This window comes from Ursus americanus, chromosome 6, assembly GCF_024610735.1.
Source record: "Ursus americanus isolate L20-20 chromosome 6, mUrsAme1.1.p, whole genome shotgun sequence".
Taxonomy (NCBI): domain Eukaryota; kingdom Metazoa; phylum Chordata; class Mammalia; order Carnivora; family Ursidae; genus Ursus; species Ursus americanus.
This window is the reverse complement of record NC_142132.1, coordinates 15,832,024-15,846,140: the sequence shown is the minus strand read 5'-3', so window position 1 is coordinate 15,846,140 and position 14,117 is coordinate 15,832,024. Positions and strand designations below refer to the sequence as shown.

The 14,117-nt window shown below is 46.4% G+C and overlaps 1 protein-coding gene across 14 annotated transcripts in view; it reads right to left on the bottom strand.

Annotated features, from left to right (window-relative positions):
* Positions 1-14,117, bottom strand: part of ABLIM1 (actin binding LIM protein 1) — a 289,693-nt gene that overhangs the window by 160,876 nt on the left and 114,700 nt on the right. For 2 of the 14 annotated variants that reach the window (XM_087862675.1, XM_087862676.1), the window contains exon 1: positions 8,518-8,855. The exons of the other annotated variants lie outside the window; for them this stretch is intronic. Coding sequence is in view for 1 of the 2 variants with exons in the window: in XM_087862676.1 (XP_087718802.1) it covers positions 8,518-8,533 (16 nt within the window). In the remaining variant the exon portion in view is untranslated. Of the gene's footprint in view, positions 1-8,517; positions 8,856-14,117 lie in introns of those variants that run through there. 14 annotated transcript variants of the gene reach the window in all.

The window sequence follows — 14,117 nt, the reverse complement described above, 5'->3', positions numbered from 1 at the left end:
TTAAGCTGTACTGTGAGAGTACCCAGGAGAGAAACGTGGTTGCCCAGGAAAGCACCTCATTCTGTTTTCAGCCAATAAAACTTTAGTGTAGATGTTCTAAACCAATGGTTTTCAAACTTCAGTTTGACCCACTGAAACATGAAATCGGTTCATGGGATCATGGCCAGCATATTTTAAAAACAGAAGAGAACAGAAAATAGAGTAAATGCATTGCTTCATGTGACTTTTATTTTAGTCATTTATATGCATATGTGCATAAGTCCTGGGTCTTGATGTGTGAAGCTGGGTTCCTTGCTGTGGGTAGGTGTGGGGAGTGCTGCATTAAGCCCCAGACCACAATCTGGAGGCCCTACGGCTGAGGTCTGCCCACAGACATGTTTTGTTTGGCCTACACAAAGATTTTTTTGAAGAGAAAGTTGAATCATTTGCCAACATTTAAACATCTGGAGATTTTACATAAAAATTCCTATTTCTAGTCACTCTTGAAAATTGGAAGCTCCGGCCACTTGGCGCATGTCCCTTCGTGAGAACGAGGCTGGAGCCACAGAGTAGCTTCTCTCTTTCGAGGGCCACACTGTCCGGTCTGCCCCAGTCGCCACTCATTGAGGTCACCTGCCCGGTTCTCGGAAGCATCTGTATGTACCACCTCCAGTTCTAACCCTCCTTAACTCACTCTCACCCACAGAGCCCTCTGTTTACCCTTCCTTGTGTCCACTGCTGTATTCAGTGGCCAACTAGAAGCTCCTGCCGAACTCAGCTGGCTGTCTTCCCTCAGATAGAGGTCGTACTTCACTGCTTCTGTTTTGCCAATTTGACCACCTCTCTCTCTCTCATTTCCTCCTTAGCCACTTGTTGCACTCCTATTCATCCTTCAAAGCCTAGCCTGCCGTGACCTCGCAGCAAGCAGAATTAACCACTCCCTGCACTATGGTCCCATATTACATTAACAGTTCTCTAATACATTTCACATTGTATCATAATAACTCCTTTACCTGTCTCTGCTCCTTGCTAGAATATGCATGCATTCAGGTCAAGAACTGTATTTTGTTTCGATACCTAGATTGCTTATCTCTTACTGGGTTCTGAATACACATTTAAGTAAGTATAACCATCTCCTCCACCAATACATATCATTCATTCATGTATTAGTTCATTCGACATCACTCAGCCCTTAGTACGGAGAAGACACTGTCCAATGATACCAGTTGAATCAAATACCACCCCTAACCATAAGAAACTTATAGACCCCCTCAAGGCCAATCTTGAATACTCCCTGTTCTAGACAGTCTTTTTTTAAAAAAATCCCATTGAGACACTAACTCTTCCTTTGAACGCCCACAGAATATTGTTTATGCCCTTTCTACTGCCTCGTGTCTCCTTGATTTGCATTCTCAGTCAACACCCCTTTCTACACTGGGTAATTCAATACCCTACTGAAGGTAGGAACTTTTCAGTGCCTCAGGCTACCCCCAAAATGCCTTGCAGAGAGTAGACCTCCCCAAATCTACGAGGTGCTCATTAAGCCCATTGCTGTGGTTCGTCGTTTAGGGACCTTCACACATGGCAGAACTTCTTGTGTTTTCTAGATAGGCAGATACAGCATAAGCAGAGTCCAGGCTAGCAGATACCATTCCCACCGTTGGCCCCCAAACTCTATTCCTCAATGGCTATCTAGACAGGGTTCCCGTGAGTGGCACAGAGACAGCAGTCTAGTAGACACTCATCCCGCCCATGTGTTACTTAGGGGACCCTCCATGGACCTGGGAACCCTCAGCCCCTGCCGTTTTTCTGAGGGGTACTCAGCCTGCTCTTCCATTTCCCATCAGATGGTCCAGTATGCAATGACCTTGCTATCTTTTCTACCATTCTGTCTTTCTTAATTTTTCTTAAACATCTTTCTTCCCAGTGTCTCCAAATAATGAACAACAGAAAGAGTACAGCTAGAATACAGACTGGATATAGTGGTAGTGTGTAAAACACTCCAAGTATTAATAATATATTTTAGCTCCTCAAAGACTAAAGAAGGAGTTGTAGCCTTTGTGAGCCAAGATAATCTATTGAAACCATCTTTCGCCAAAGGATTAAAAAGAGCTCTGGGAACCCCAATACAAACGTTCGCCTAACCCTTCGAGAATTAGGAAGGATGCCTAGAGAGTGGCACACCTGTGCTCTGACTCCAAATTAGTGCTGCCTTCCCCAAGCCAGGCCGAGCCCCAGTCACTGCCGGAAGGGGAGCTTTCGATCTTCGACCTGCACCCGCCCTGCCCACCCGCTGCACACCCAGTGTCCTATGCTGACAGCAGTCTCTGGCCACTCGGATCTCACAGAAGGTCTGCTTTATTATGAAGGACAGCCTCCTTCTACACCGTGCGAGAGTCAGTGAAAATAATGCTCTTTGCTTTCCCTCTGACTTCTATGCTTTGTAAACAAGATAGAGATAGTCATATGGAATGGAGAGGCTACTTACATAAAAGTTCTCACGTACTGCTTAAAGGGCTGATCATTTTACCCACAGAAACCATGGATAGCCTAGACCATGTCGAAGTGTGGTCCCTGGGCCAAGAGCATCAATACCACCTGGAAATTGCTAGAAATGCAAAACCTCAGGCCTTTCCCCAGACCTACTGAATCAGAAGCTCTGGCAGCAGGGGCCAGAAATCTGTGTTTTAACAAGCCTTCTAAGTGGTTCTGATGCTTGCTGATGTTTGAGGACTACTGCCCCAGACAGTAATTTCCCTGGAAGTACTCAGAAAGCCAGCATCTTCATGGTTAAGTCCAAGTATTCAAACGAGTCAGCCCGTTTGAATGCAGTGGGGGTACAGACACAAGCCCCTTTTGCCCCCCACGGCACACTGGACCATAATAGCATTAATCATGTCAGTGTGAACTCAAATACAATGTTGCAGAGAAAACAGGTCATGCATACAAATATTCACCCTCCCCAGTGTTAACAAAATTTGCCCTTGAATACACAGCTCCTGCCAATTTGGGATAAACATACCTCTCAGTATGAGTCACCATCAGACCAACACACAATGAAATAGGAAGCTGGCTGGTTTCTACTGCGGTGTGGCCGGATCAGGCTGAACCACAATGGGAGAAATCCCCACCACTCACCGATCACTGAACCTTCTGAAAAGTTCTCTGGCTCTCTAATGCTGGCTCAGGAAAACACTCGGCATTTTGACTTCAGCATACTAGAGGCAAACAATATCAGGACTCTCTTTCTTGCCCCCCAAGGGCTGTGAATATGATATCACAGAGGGGGGTCCCCTCCTCAAAGTGTATCAGATGCCGAGATTTTCCTCTTGGTAGGATGAGTCTACCGTAGGATGTATTTTCTGCGGGAATTGGGAAAAGTCAATTTGTTGTTCCATAAATGAGGGTTTCTGTGAGGCAGTACAGGTGGTTTCATCCTTTCTGGTCACCTGACCAGGTAATCAGAGAGGCAAGAGGTAGGGCCACCTCTCAAAGTCTGGGAGTAGCTGGCCCCCCCTCCAGCTTAGATCCGCTCTGTCTCCATGTTCTTGAGTTCACTCTCTCATCAAAAATTGCTCTCAAGAGCTCCAGGTAAATTTAAGTCAGTATTCCTTCTCTCGGATTTACTTATACATTCAGCCTTAACTCTCGTTGTACAAAGGAATTCTTCTTTCATTTCTGGATAAACATTTCGTAGACATCAGTGAGTAGATGGCACAGGAAAAGGGATTTTTTTTTTCAATGTGAAATTCTTTCCCTTAGCTTTGGAAATCTCATTATCCAGACAGCCCTACTGTTGTGAAGGTAAGCTGGGCAGAGTCGTACTTCTGGTGAGAGGAGCACTTCCATTTATAACATAGTAAGAGTTATTCACACTTGGATTTTTTCCCCTCTCTAGAGGAACATGATAAAAACTGGAACTTCCCTCCCTCCAAAGATGCGAAGTTCAGAACTGAGTTGTGCGCGTAAGTCACCAATCAAGACAATTTATTCTGAAACCTGTAGCACTATGGTGTCTCCTTTAACAGACAGCTTCTCTTTAGCCCTTCTTTAGGAAATGCCCTGGTCATTTGTGTCCCCTTGAAAAGCTTGGGGTTTTACGAGTTAAGGAAAAGATGAAGAATGGAGACAAGCCCAGGAGTGGGTAGGGGCCGGGCGTTAAGCATTAATCTGGGAATCAGGGTTGGAAAATTAAATCTAGGAGAGGCTGTTAGACACTAAAAAGGGGCCTGAGGGGTGCCTCAGACATGAGGAATCACGACACCGCAGAGAGAGATCTACTGTCCCCAGACCTCCCCAAAGATGGAACAGAAACGGGCTTCAGTGACATCAGGCAGTGTGCGTGCACCTGAGTGGGGAGTGTCTGCAGCTGTGCGTGTGTTGGGAGGGGCGGGATTGAGGGAGGCCGAGCCCTTGAGAGGCAGCAACACTTCACACCTGGAAAGGCTGTTCTACAAGACTGGATATGAAGTCAACAAACACTTGCAGAGAGAGCGCTTTCTTAAGTTGCACCGGTGACTCAACTGCTGTTTAATTTCTCTGGTGTTTACTTAGGAGGACGGAGTAATTCTAGAAGAATTTACAGAAGGGATGGGCCTTTGAGAAGCATTATAAGGAAGCTGAACTTGAGTTAGGTCTTTGACAAATGCAGAAAAGGGGAATACAGGTATTGCCCGCGAGGGCGGGAGGGGCAGCGTGACCGAGGCTGGAGAGAGGAAATACCCTCCACAGATGATTCAAATAGGACAAATGTGGGGCGAGGGGAGAAGTACAATTACCACGGATTTGGGAGCCAGGTAGGTGTGGGTAGAAAAGCAGCTCCTCTACTTTCCAGCTTAGCGATCTCTGACCAGTTTCTAAATTCCTCTGAGCCGCCTCCTCCAACACACTGACCTTGCTGGGTCAAAGATTAGAGACAAGGCATGTAAAGCTCTCAACACAAAGGCTGTCATTTAGCATGTGTCCAATAACTGGCATAACATTAAAAATAAAACAAGATGGGCTTAGATGGGGTGGGGAGGGGGTAAGCTCAGGACTTGAGGAATCCTCGATGATCAGCAGGAAGCCTTGAACTTTACCTTGTCACTCATCAAGGTTTTGGAGCTGGAAATATGATGACATCAGTGTCTTAAGAGGATTACTTTGGTGCCAGTCTGTAGGACACGTTTGAGACACAATACACCACTGTTCTCAGAAGCTACCAAGAAACAAGATTGCCGTGTGTGTGTGATTCACCTGACTATCGGGTGGAGAGTGGATGTCTCTCCCTTGAGGGTGGACTGGAACAAGTTTCCGTGGATCCCACTCGCCCTTAAGAGCAAGCTGGGCCATCCAACAGTCTCAAAAAGCTTCCAGGACACACGGCAAAACTAAACAAGAAAGGGTGTGCCCAAACGTAAAATCCTCTTTACCTTAATGTGTCTCCCTCACAGCTAAATTCTTACTTTTTCACGTGGTTTCCAAACCGTAAGTATCCCTCATTATTTAAATTAGATGAGTGCTCACATCACTTAACCTCTAGTATTTATTCTTGTTTTCTCTAACAAAAACAGAAAATCCCTCTGTACTTTAAAAGCCTGCACTAGGACGCACACATAAGTTAGACAATTATACTCTGAGATGAGCAGAGTGGGCCTCTGGAGTTTAGGTTAATCACGGCATATTCAGGAAGACAGATATTGACTGATAAACCCACAACAGTCTCTCCTACTTCTTTGTTACAGGATACAGCAAGGGTAAGATGTCCTTGAACACACCACAGAAATAACCGTTTCATCAAGATTCCTGAATCAATAAGTGTCTGCGACTGCAAGGGGATGGGCGACCGGTGAGGAGAAGGAAAGATCGTGAGGGTCAGAGTATGTCGACAAATGCCACTCCACACTGCCAGAGGTGTGAGCCGCCAGCAAGCTTGCTCTCCGGTCAGGGCCAACCCCAAAGCAGACAGATACAAGCCAGACAAAAGGATGCCTCAAACCAGTGTGAGCTAAGCCATGTCTAAGTGGTGAGCACAACAGGGAACCTACGTCCCTCCTTCACAAGCCCTCCCACCTTCCTCGCGAGGGAGGCTACCACGATCCGAGCCTGCTCAAGGGTGATTTGTGTCAGCTCCGGGAGGACGCAGCTAGGCATCTCTGGGAGCAAGAAGAAATGGAGAGGCCCAGAAGAGTCTTGGGATTGAGAAGACACAGGTTCAGGTCCCAGACACAGGTTCAGGTCCCAGCTCCGAGCACAAGCCAACCTGTTTCAACTGTTGAGAATCTGTGATGGGCGGATACTACGTAAGTTGTGCACTGGAGAATTACAGATGGAGACACTTGCTGCTTCTGAGAGGCTCACCTTCTAGAGAGAGAGCCCGTGGACGTCAACACACTGCGGCAGGTGCACTCACTGACCCATGCACACCATCTGATGGAACACAGAGGATGAACACTGGGTCCGATGAGCCACCGCGTGACCTTGAACGATTCACTTACCCTTTCTGAATCCCAGTCTTCTCATGTCTAGGGCAAATGCCTGGACTACGTGCTTCCCCTGCGCCCCTATCACTTTAAAAGCTAGGATGGAATTCCTTTCTTTCCACAGAAGCTCTTGTGTACCTGCCCCAAATCCTGGCTACCTCTGTCGCTGGCTGAGGTTGGAGCAATCAGAGCGCTGGGAGGCCGCAGCATGGACTGGCACAGACCTCAAAATAAAAAAGGAACAGCCTTTAATCAGTGGCTAAGGGCTAAGATAATACTAGTATGTGACCTCTCAGGGGCCCGTGACAATGTTCCAGTTAGAGCATGGCTACTGTGTTCTGAAGCAAATGTGAACCCAGGCAATCGGTCTGAGTTTTGAGGCATCTGCAATGACTTAGAAAGAGAGCTGCTCTTTGGGGACCACTGATCTGTGATCTACTCACCACACAGAGCAAGTCTGGGGCTTTCCTGGGCCCCACAGGAATGGAATCAAGAGGTGGCTTTTGTAATTCCCTTTCCCATCGCACATAAATTACTTATATTGGGGACACAAACTCAAATCCATTAGCAATGGAGATCAGGGCTGGGTTGTTCCAGTACAGCAGAAGGTACAAATGAAGAAAGTTGGCCTGCATTAAATGTCAGCATCTGTATTTGCTACTCTGAGGGTTTCCGAAACTACCCCAAAAGAGAGGGCACATCATTAGAAGCATCTTCATTTGCACCCAAATATTTCACTCAATTACCACTTACTCCGTGAAAGACCAAAGCTCATGCACGTGACTATGAAAGATACACGGGAGCGGAACGGATGGAGCAGAACCACGTTTCTCTTTGTCCTAAGGCACAGCTTTAGCACCGTGAGCTGTCATGGTCCCACTTCTCCAGCCATCCATTAGTATAATACAACCAAACTGAGTTTCCAGCAACAAGGATCAGTTTGAGCTCAGCATGCTCACCTCAAAGTTATTCCCGCAGGGGCTTTAAGTGAAAATAGATACAGATAAATCACTGAAACGGTTCAAGACAGCCCCCAAAGAGCAGACATCCGTGTTTATGGAGGAAGTTATGTCCCACGGTAAGAAAGCGTGGCAGAATAAATCCAAGCTTAGCAAAGAGCAAAATAAAGGGTGGCTACTCACATTATAAAATCATGTGGTGAAGGTCCTAAGACATATTATTAAGAGGGAAAAAAAATCAAGTCACAGAAAAATGATAGAACGATCCCTTTTTTATATTCCTATCTTGTCTGGAAAGACACAATATTAATCTCACCTCTAGAGACGGGGGAAATTGAGGCCGACAGGGTAGGGACGAGAGGCTTTCACTTTTTGCTCTCTGTTCTGTAGCATTTCACTCTAAGATATATTTTATATATTACTTGGATAAGTAAAATCAAGGATTGCTGTGTTCTTTTACATGTTCCAGATAAACAAATAATTTAAACTATAATTCGGAAAGATTTAACCCGCATTTCAGGACCACGCCCAGTTCATAAATAACGTACACCTGCACAGAGCACCCCACCCTCTCCCTTTTGGCATTCTCCTTGCCGCTTCATTTGCCAGCTTTGACACACACTGCATCGTTTAAAAAGGTGTTTGGAGGGGTGATTAGGGATGCCGCTGAAATGCCAGGTGATCAAAACAGCTCGCTTCTCTTTTCAGCCCATCCCAGCTCTGCTTGGGGCATGTCCCAGCGCAACGGAAACCTCGTAGAAGGACCCTTTCATTACACATCCTCATTAACTGACTGATGGAAGCGAGGTAAGGAAGAGAATGAAGGCTGGGATGGGGGCAGGAAGGCAACTCTCAAACACAACAAAAATTTCAAGATGCAACACCCATCAAAAGAGACACGCATCCAGGAGCTCAGCTGTGCAAACACTCCAGAAAGAGGATGTGTTTCAGACGCCGTGGCTAAATTAAAGGTTCTTAATGACTTCACAATACGGAGGTTCTCGCCCCAAGAATATGTCTGCCTGGCTTTCGATTGATCATCCCCTATTAGGTGGCCGAGCCCTGCAGCACCATTGCAACTTCTGCAACCATGCACAGGGATCGATATTTATAATTACCTTTCTCCTTCACCATGGCAACCGGGTCCTCTGGCTAGCAGCGCCGAAGGAAAGAGGAATAAAGTGTAGGAGTGGGAGCGCTCCTGGGCAGACAGATCCGCGGCTGTAGACGCTGCGAGGAAAATCCCCCGGCATCCACTCGCGAAGTCCGGGGCTGCTGCTTTCTAAAATCCCGCCCCCAACCCCGGGGGGCCGAGCTCCCGTGCCCGCCCCACGATCGCCGCCGAGTGGCGGCCGCGCCCTGCTCCCTGCTCGGGGGACTCTGCCCTTGGGCCGAAACCACTCGCTACAGCTGCCTCTGTAACAAATGCAAAATTCCAGTGTCCTAATCTCTGGTCACTGACACCACTTTGCATTCCTCGCGCGGAGGCCGAGAAAGCGGGCAGCAGAACGCTCCCTCCCGGGGTCTGATAAATGATTGCCAGAAGAGGGGGGCCGAGGAACAAACAAGGGACTGTTTGGATAAATAAAACTAGTCAATTGTTAGCTCATTAGTTTCCTATTATGACTACTCCCAACTCTTATTCCAGATTCTTTCGGACACACTGAGTAAATAAAATTAGAAAAAGAGAGAAACAGTAGTAGAAAACATAGTAGAAAAAGAGAACAATGCCAGTGACTCCAAGTTCATTTGCTTCAACTTTGGAGGCTCAATTACAATGAATCAAGATGGGGCTGGCGCTCACCTCCGCCCCCGCCCAACACGGTTTTCCTGAATGGGGGGAGAAGCGGGAGGGGACTGGGACAATGAGAGCCAGCCTGGGAAGACAATCTTTCAGGATTCAGTTCCTTCCAGGATCAAATTCAGGATCAAAGCAAAAATCTGACTTATCCAGTTAGGCAGGATTCCGAGCATCCACTTTCGCTCTGCTTCATTGGAGTTTTCCAGACAAGCCCCTCGGATATATATGTATGTAGGGAGGAACCCTAGCCACAAAGTGGGGGTCAAACAGCCACACCCGCACCACTCACCCCCCCCCACTTAGCGTGGCGCAGCCGCAGTGGCTGGCAAGGCTTTTGATTTCTGACCCACGGGGTCATAGGTCAGTCTCCGGGGAGCAGAGGACTTCTGGGTTTGCGAAGCCCACACCCACCCCATTCCAGCACCTGTCTCTGGAACCCAGATCATTCGGCCCGCCACGCGTCAGGTTGCATACATCCACCGTGTGGGAGAAATGGGATGAGCAGGAGACAGACAGACGCAGCCCTGCTCCGGCAGAGCAGCAGATGGCCAACACGTCTTTCCCAACCGGAACGCACAGCCAGTATTAGACTGTATTTACTGCAAATATTGTAACGTGTTGGGTCTAAGAGAGCCAGGGTAACAGAGACGAATGAAGTCAATCAACCTGCCTCATCTTTGGGCTGTTGTTTACAGCCCGAATGAGGTTTAGCGGGGTGAGGAGCCCTTCACTGCTGGTTTGCTGATGGGTAACAGTAGCAGATCTCAAGCAGCTGTGACATTCCTACATCTGTGACTCAGGGCTTTACTATTAATAGCTTGAGTGTCTCAGCCTGTAAGGGCTAAGTCCCCTCCAACCCCTGAATCGTCTTTTCTGCGAAACATACTTTGCCCACACTGCTCCCTGCCCCCACTGTAGCCCCACAGGTCAGGTTTTTCCTCAGTCAGCAGCCAGCTGGAGGGTAAGTACTGAAGAGCCTGGAAACAGCTTTTTCAACCTCCATTCATTACATACGAGCCAAGCGTTAGCGCAACGGCACAAGTCCAGAGAGACAGGCAGGGCTCAAGAGTGAAAAGCCCTTTACGTTCCCAGATTTTCATGCACTAAACCTGCACTCGTCTGCTTCTCTCACCCCTAATCACCCTCAGAGCTCATAAACAGATGCTGACAAGCAAAATTAAGCTCAGAGAAGTGGAATGAGTTTGGTGCTGTGAGCCTAGCAGGTGAATTTATTTTATTATATTTTTGTGGCATAGGCTCTGAGGCACTTCTCTCCAAGGCTTTCGTGTTATTCTGCTCAAAGCTAAGGGAGCAGGGCTCTCTCGTCTTTCTCCCTCCTTCCCTCTCTTCCTCTCGCCCAATTGGTGCATGGCGGTAAAACCCCATTGGGTTTCTAGTCCAAATCCAATCCTGCATTAAATGTTCCAGGTACTATAAATGCAATCAGTTCAATTTCTCTTTTAGTCAGCATGGCAATTTTTAATCCTGAGCTTTATTAACCAAACTGGTCCCTTGTTACACTTCTGAACCCACCTGTATACCTGGGTGGATAAAGTGCGCAGAAACCCTGATTGAGAAAGGCTCTCTGGCAGCTTTAGAGACTAAGCTCGCAGAGTGACATTTGGTGCCTATTCCTTTTCAGAGAAGCCTTTTCTATAGGAAAATACAACAGAGTGGTTCAGAGAGATTCCCTCCCTCCTGCGTTTTCCATGGAAAGAATTTTCCTGCACCACAAAGTGAATGAGTCACCAGCATTTAGTTGCTAAATAACAGTCATATGGCTAAAGTCCCCCAACAATCAGACACTGCTACTTTAGGATAAAAGCATCCACTGGGCACTTTTAAGATAACCAAAGAGGGTATTACTAAAGTTATTTTTGGAATGTGGGAGAGTAAAACTAAATTGTTTTTGTCTCCTTGCCTCTGGCCGAATAGTTCAGAGCTTAGAGAACAGAACCAAAACGTTGATCTTTTCTTTTCTTTTACTTTACAGTGCAGCAAAATAAATCAAGAAAAATATGAAAAATGCAAGGTTCACAAGATGGCAGGACTCTTTATTCCTATTTTTAGAGATGATTTCCAAAGAACTTATCTCCATCTCATTCCACCCAAATAAGACTTCTTAATACAGACACCAGCCCTAGGTTTTATTTGTTGTTTTATTCATCCAAACTGACTCCCTGGCGCCTTCTCCATTCACTCACAAAACGAAGCCAGGGTTGTCCACAAGTGACCGAAGGACAGGAACCATCTCGTGGGTGAGAAAAGCTTTGCCTGCATACAGGCACTCTTGGCAAAAACTCGAGAGTACATCATTTCAATAGAAGCTATGCCAAAGGGGAGGGAAATGTTGCAACCCGAACACGCCACCTGGCACAGTCCACTTCCTCATTGTCCTCTTCCTCCCACAGATTGCCTACTGCTTGTGCACCTGTACGGCAGGAATTCCAGGACCCCTCCTTGACTTCAGGACCCCAGGTTTCTAGGTATCACACATCCCTCAATGCATTTGGACCCACTGGCCAAAGAGCACGCAAAATCCTTTCTAGCAGAATTCCGCGGAAAGAAAATTCACGAATGAGTTCCTTGTTTGCTTTCTATGTAATGTTTACATCAATCACCCTCACTGCAGACATTTACAGGCATCTGCTGTGTGCCAGGTCCTACTGGGCCGGCAGTTCGAACACAAGAAGAGAGAAACCACTGCTCTGTAGTTGCTTAACATCTGGTGGAAGGGATGCATACACACGAATGTTCTCGATGAAATTAGGAAGGTGTTAAAGACAGAAGTAGGGTGCCCTGGGTTCCAGGCAGTGCTGAATCCCAAACTGGGAGCGGGGAGAGACTTCCAGGAGGAGTGAGAGGACAAGCAAGGGCTGCCATGTGAAGAAAGGGGGAAAGATCATTCATTCCAAGTGGAGGTAGTGGGGAGCAAGAAGGTGTCAAGCAGCTCACGGCTCCTGGGGAAGAGGGAAAGGCTCAAGCTAAGGTCTGGGTGGTAGGTCACAGAGGGCTCTGAATGCCGCACCAGGGAGGTAGGACCCTAGAACTGATATGGTTAGAGTCTCAAGCCTGAGCTACTATTTCTTTCCAAATTAAGTTCAGAAGACTTTGGCTTCATCTCAAAGTCTGCCATGGTCTGTTTCCAACGCTAGTGCCTCCTCCCTCCAGTTAGGTGGGTTGGTGTATGCATGTCCAGAAACTGTTTATGTTTATTAGTTTATTTAAATATCTCCCTGATACATAGAATAAAACGATAGCCATGTACATCCGACGCACAGCATTTTAAGTAACTCCAACCATCTGGGATTGTAGTAATGGCTTCATGCCCACCACGAGGCTGTGAGTTCCGTGAAGGCAAGTAGGGTTTCATGCTTTTCTAGGCTCCCCCTGGGAGAGGGCAGACCTCCAGCGATGGAAATACGAGGGGTGCTTTAAATGCGGACACCTGGTTCCCACCCAAGACCTGATGATTCAGATTCTCCGCAGAGCAGGCTGGAGCTGCAGCCAGCCCCCTAGGTGACTAAGGACCACTGGCCTAGCACCCTGGCCTGTAAAGCAGGAGGTGAATGCATATGAGAAGTACAAACACAGCTACACACCGCGCTGCCACATCTAAAAAGCAACCCCTCTCCGTTGGCTAAAATAACAATCGTCCGGACATTCACTGCGATCTTATGGAAATTTATTGGAAGTGATGATTCCAGAGTTTCATACGGCCTGAGACAAATTCCTAAATGTCTGAGCCCTCTTGATGCTACTCTCATGTCCTCAACGGAGAATTCCTAGGATTTTTTCCATATGAATCTCATGGAATCGATGCCCACCAAAGTTCTTTTCCGTGAATTCTTCAAGTAGAATTATTTCACATTTGAATGCAACACTTCCCCCATGGTCCTTCTCAGAAGCCAGTTTCTGAATTTAGACCTGAGCAATAGTTTGCAGCTTAAGAAAAATTACTAAGGTATATTTAAAGCTTCCTATAAATAATCCACTAAGGATATAAACTGTAGAGTGAGCCTAAAACAAGCCATGTCCCTGCATGTGTACTGGAACCTATTATCCGAATTCAAAGGATCTCTTGATAGTAAAGAGTTTCACGGATTTTAGCCTAATTGGAGGCATGTGAGAAGTTCACCAGAAATACAGAAATAGCTCTGAATTCCTTGGGAAAAGGCCCTTTAAAAAGTTTATTATTAGCTTTATCTTTTTTTCTTTAATATTTTCTAGGCAGAAATATAGGTAGTGGGGAAAAACAAGTCACTTTCTATCATCTGGAACTGGGATGGCTTCCCTAGCAACATTCCCTTTTTCTTGGTCCTTAGTGCACTCTGGGCTTGACCAGAGTGCAGTGAAGGATTTACATGTCTATTTTTGCAAAATGCTTCGGGCTTTCTGAGGGAAGGGATCACACGTGAGTATCTGTATTCACACAGTGATAGGCACAAAGTAAGAATGGCAATATTTGATGAATATTAACAATAAATGTCCCTAGCTCATCATAGCAAGTCAAAATGCTAGATAAGTATTCATTTTTATTTTTTTTTCATTTTTACAGTCAAATGGACTGATTTAAAAATCTAACTCAAATAAAATAAAAGTAAATTCTGTCTCATACGTAAGTCAGTTTAGCAGTTGCTTGAAAGTATTTGCCAAGATGCAAACCCATAATTCACCTTGGAGAGAGAGCAAGCTGAAAAGAAACGTAACCAGGTAGTGGTTTTAACTAACCCTCAGAACTACTTTTGTCACCATTTACAGAATGTTTATAATGTGCCAGCCACCATTCTAGTCTGTTTACACTTATCACCTCATTTAATCCCCATACCAACTGGATGAGATAATATTATTACACTTCACACACGAGGAAAGAGATTTGTCAGAATCCCAAACCATGGGCCCCCCCTTTGCTCTGTT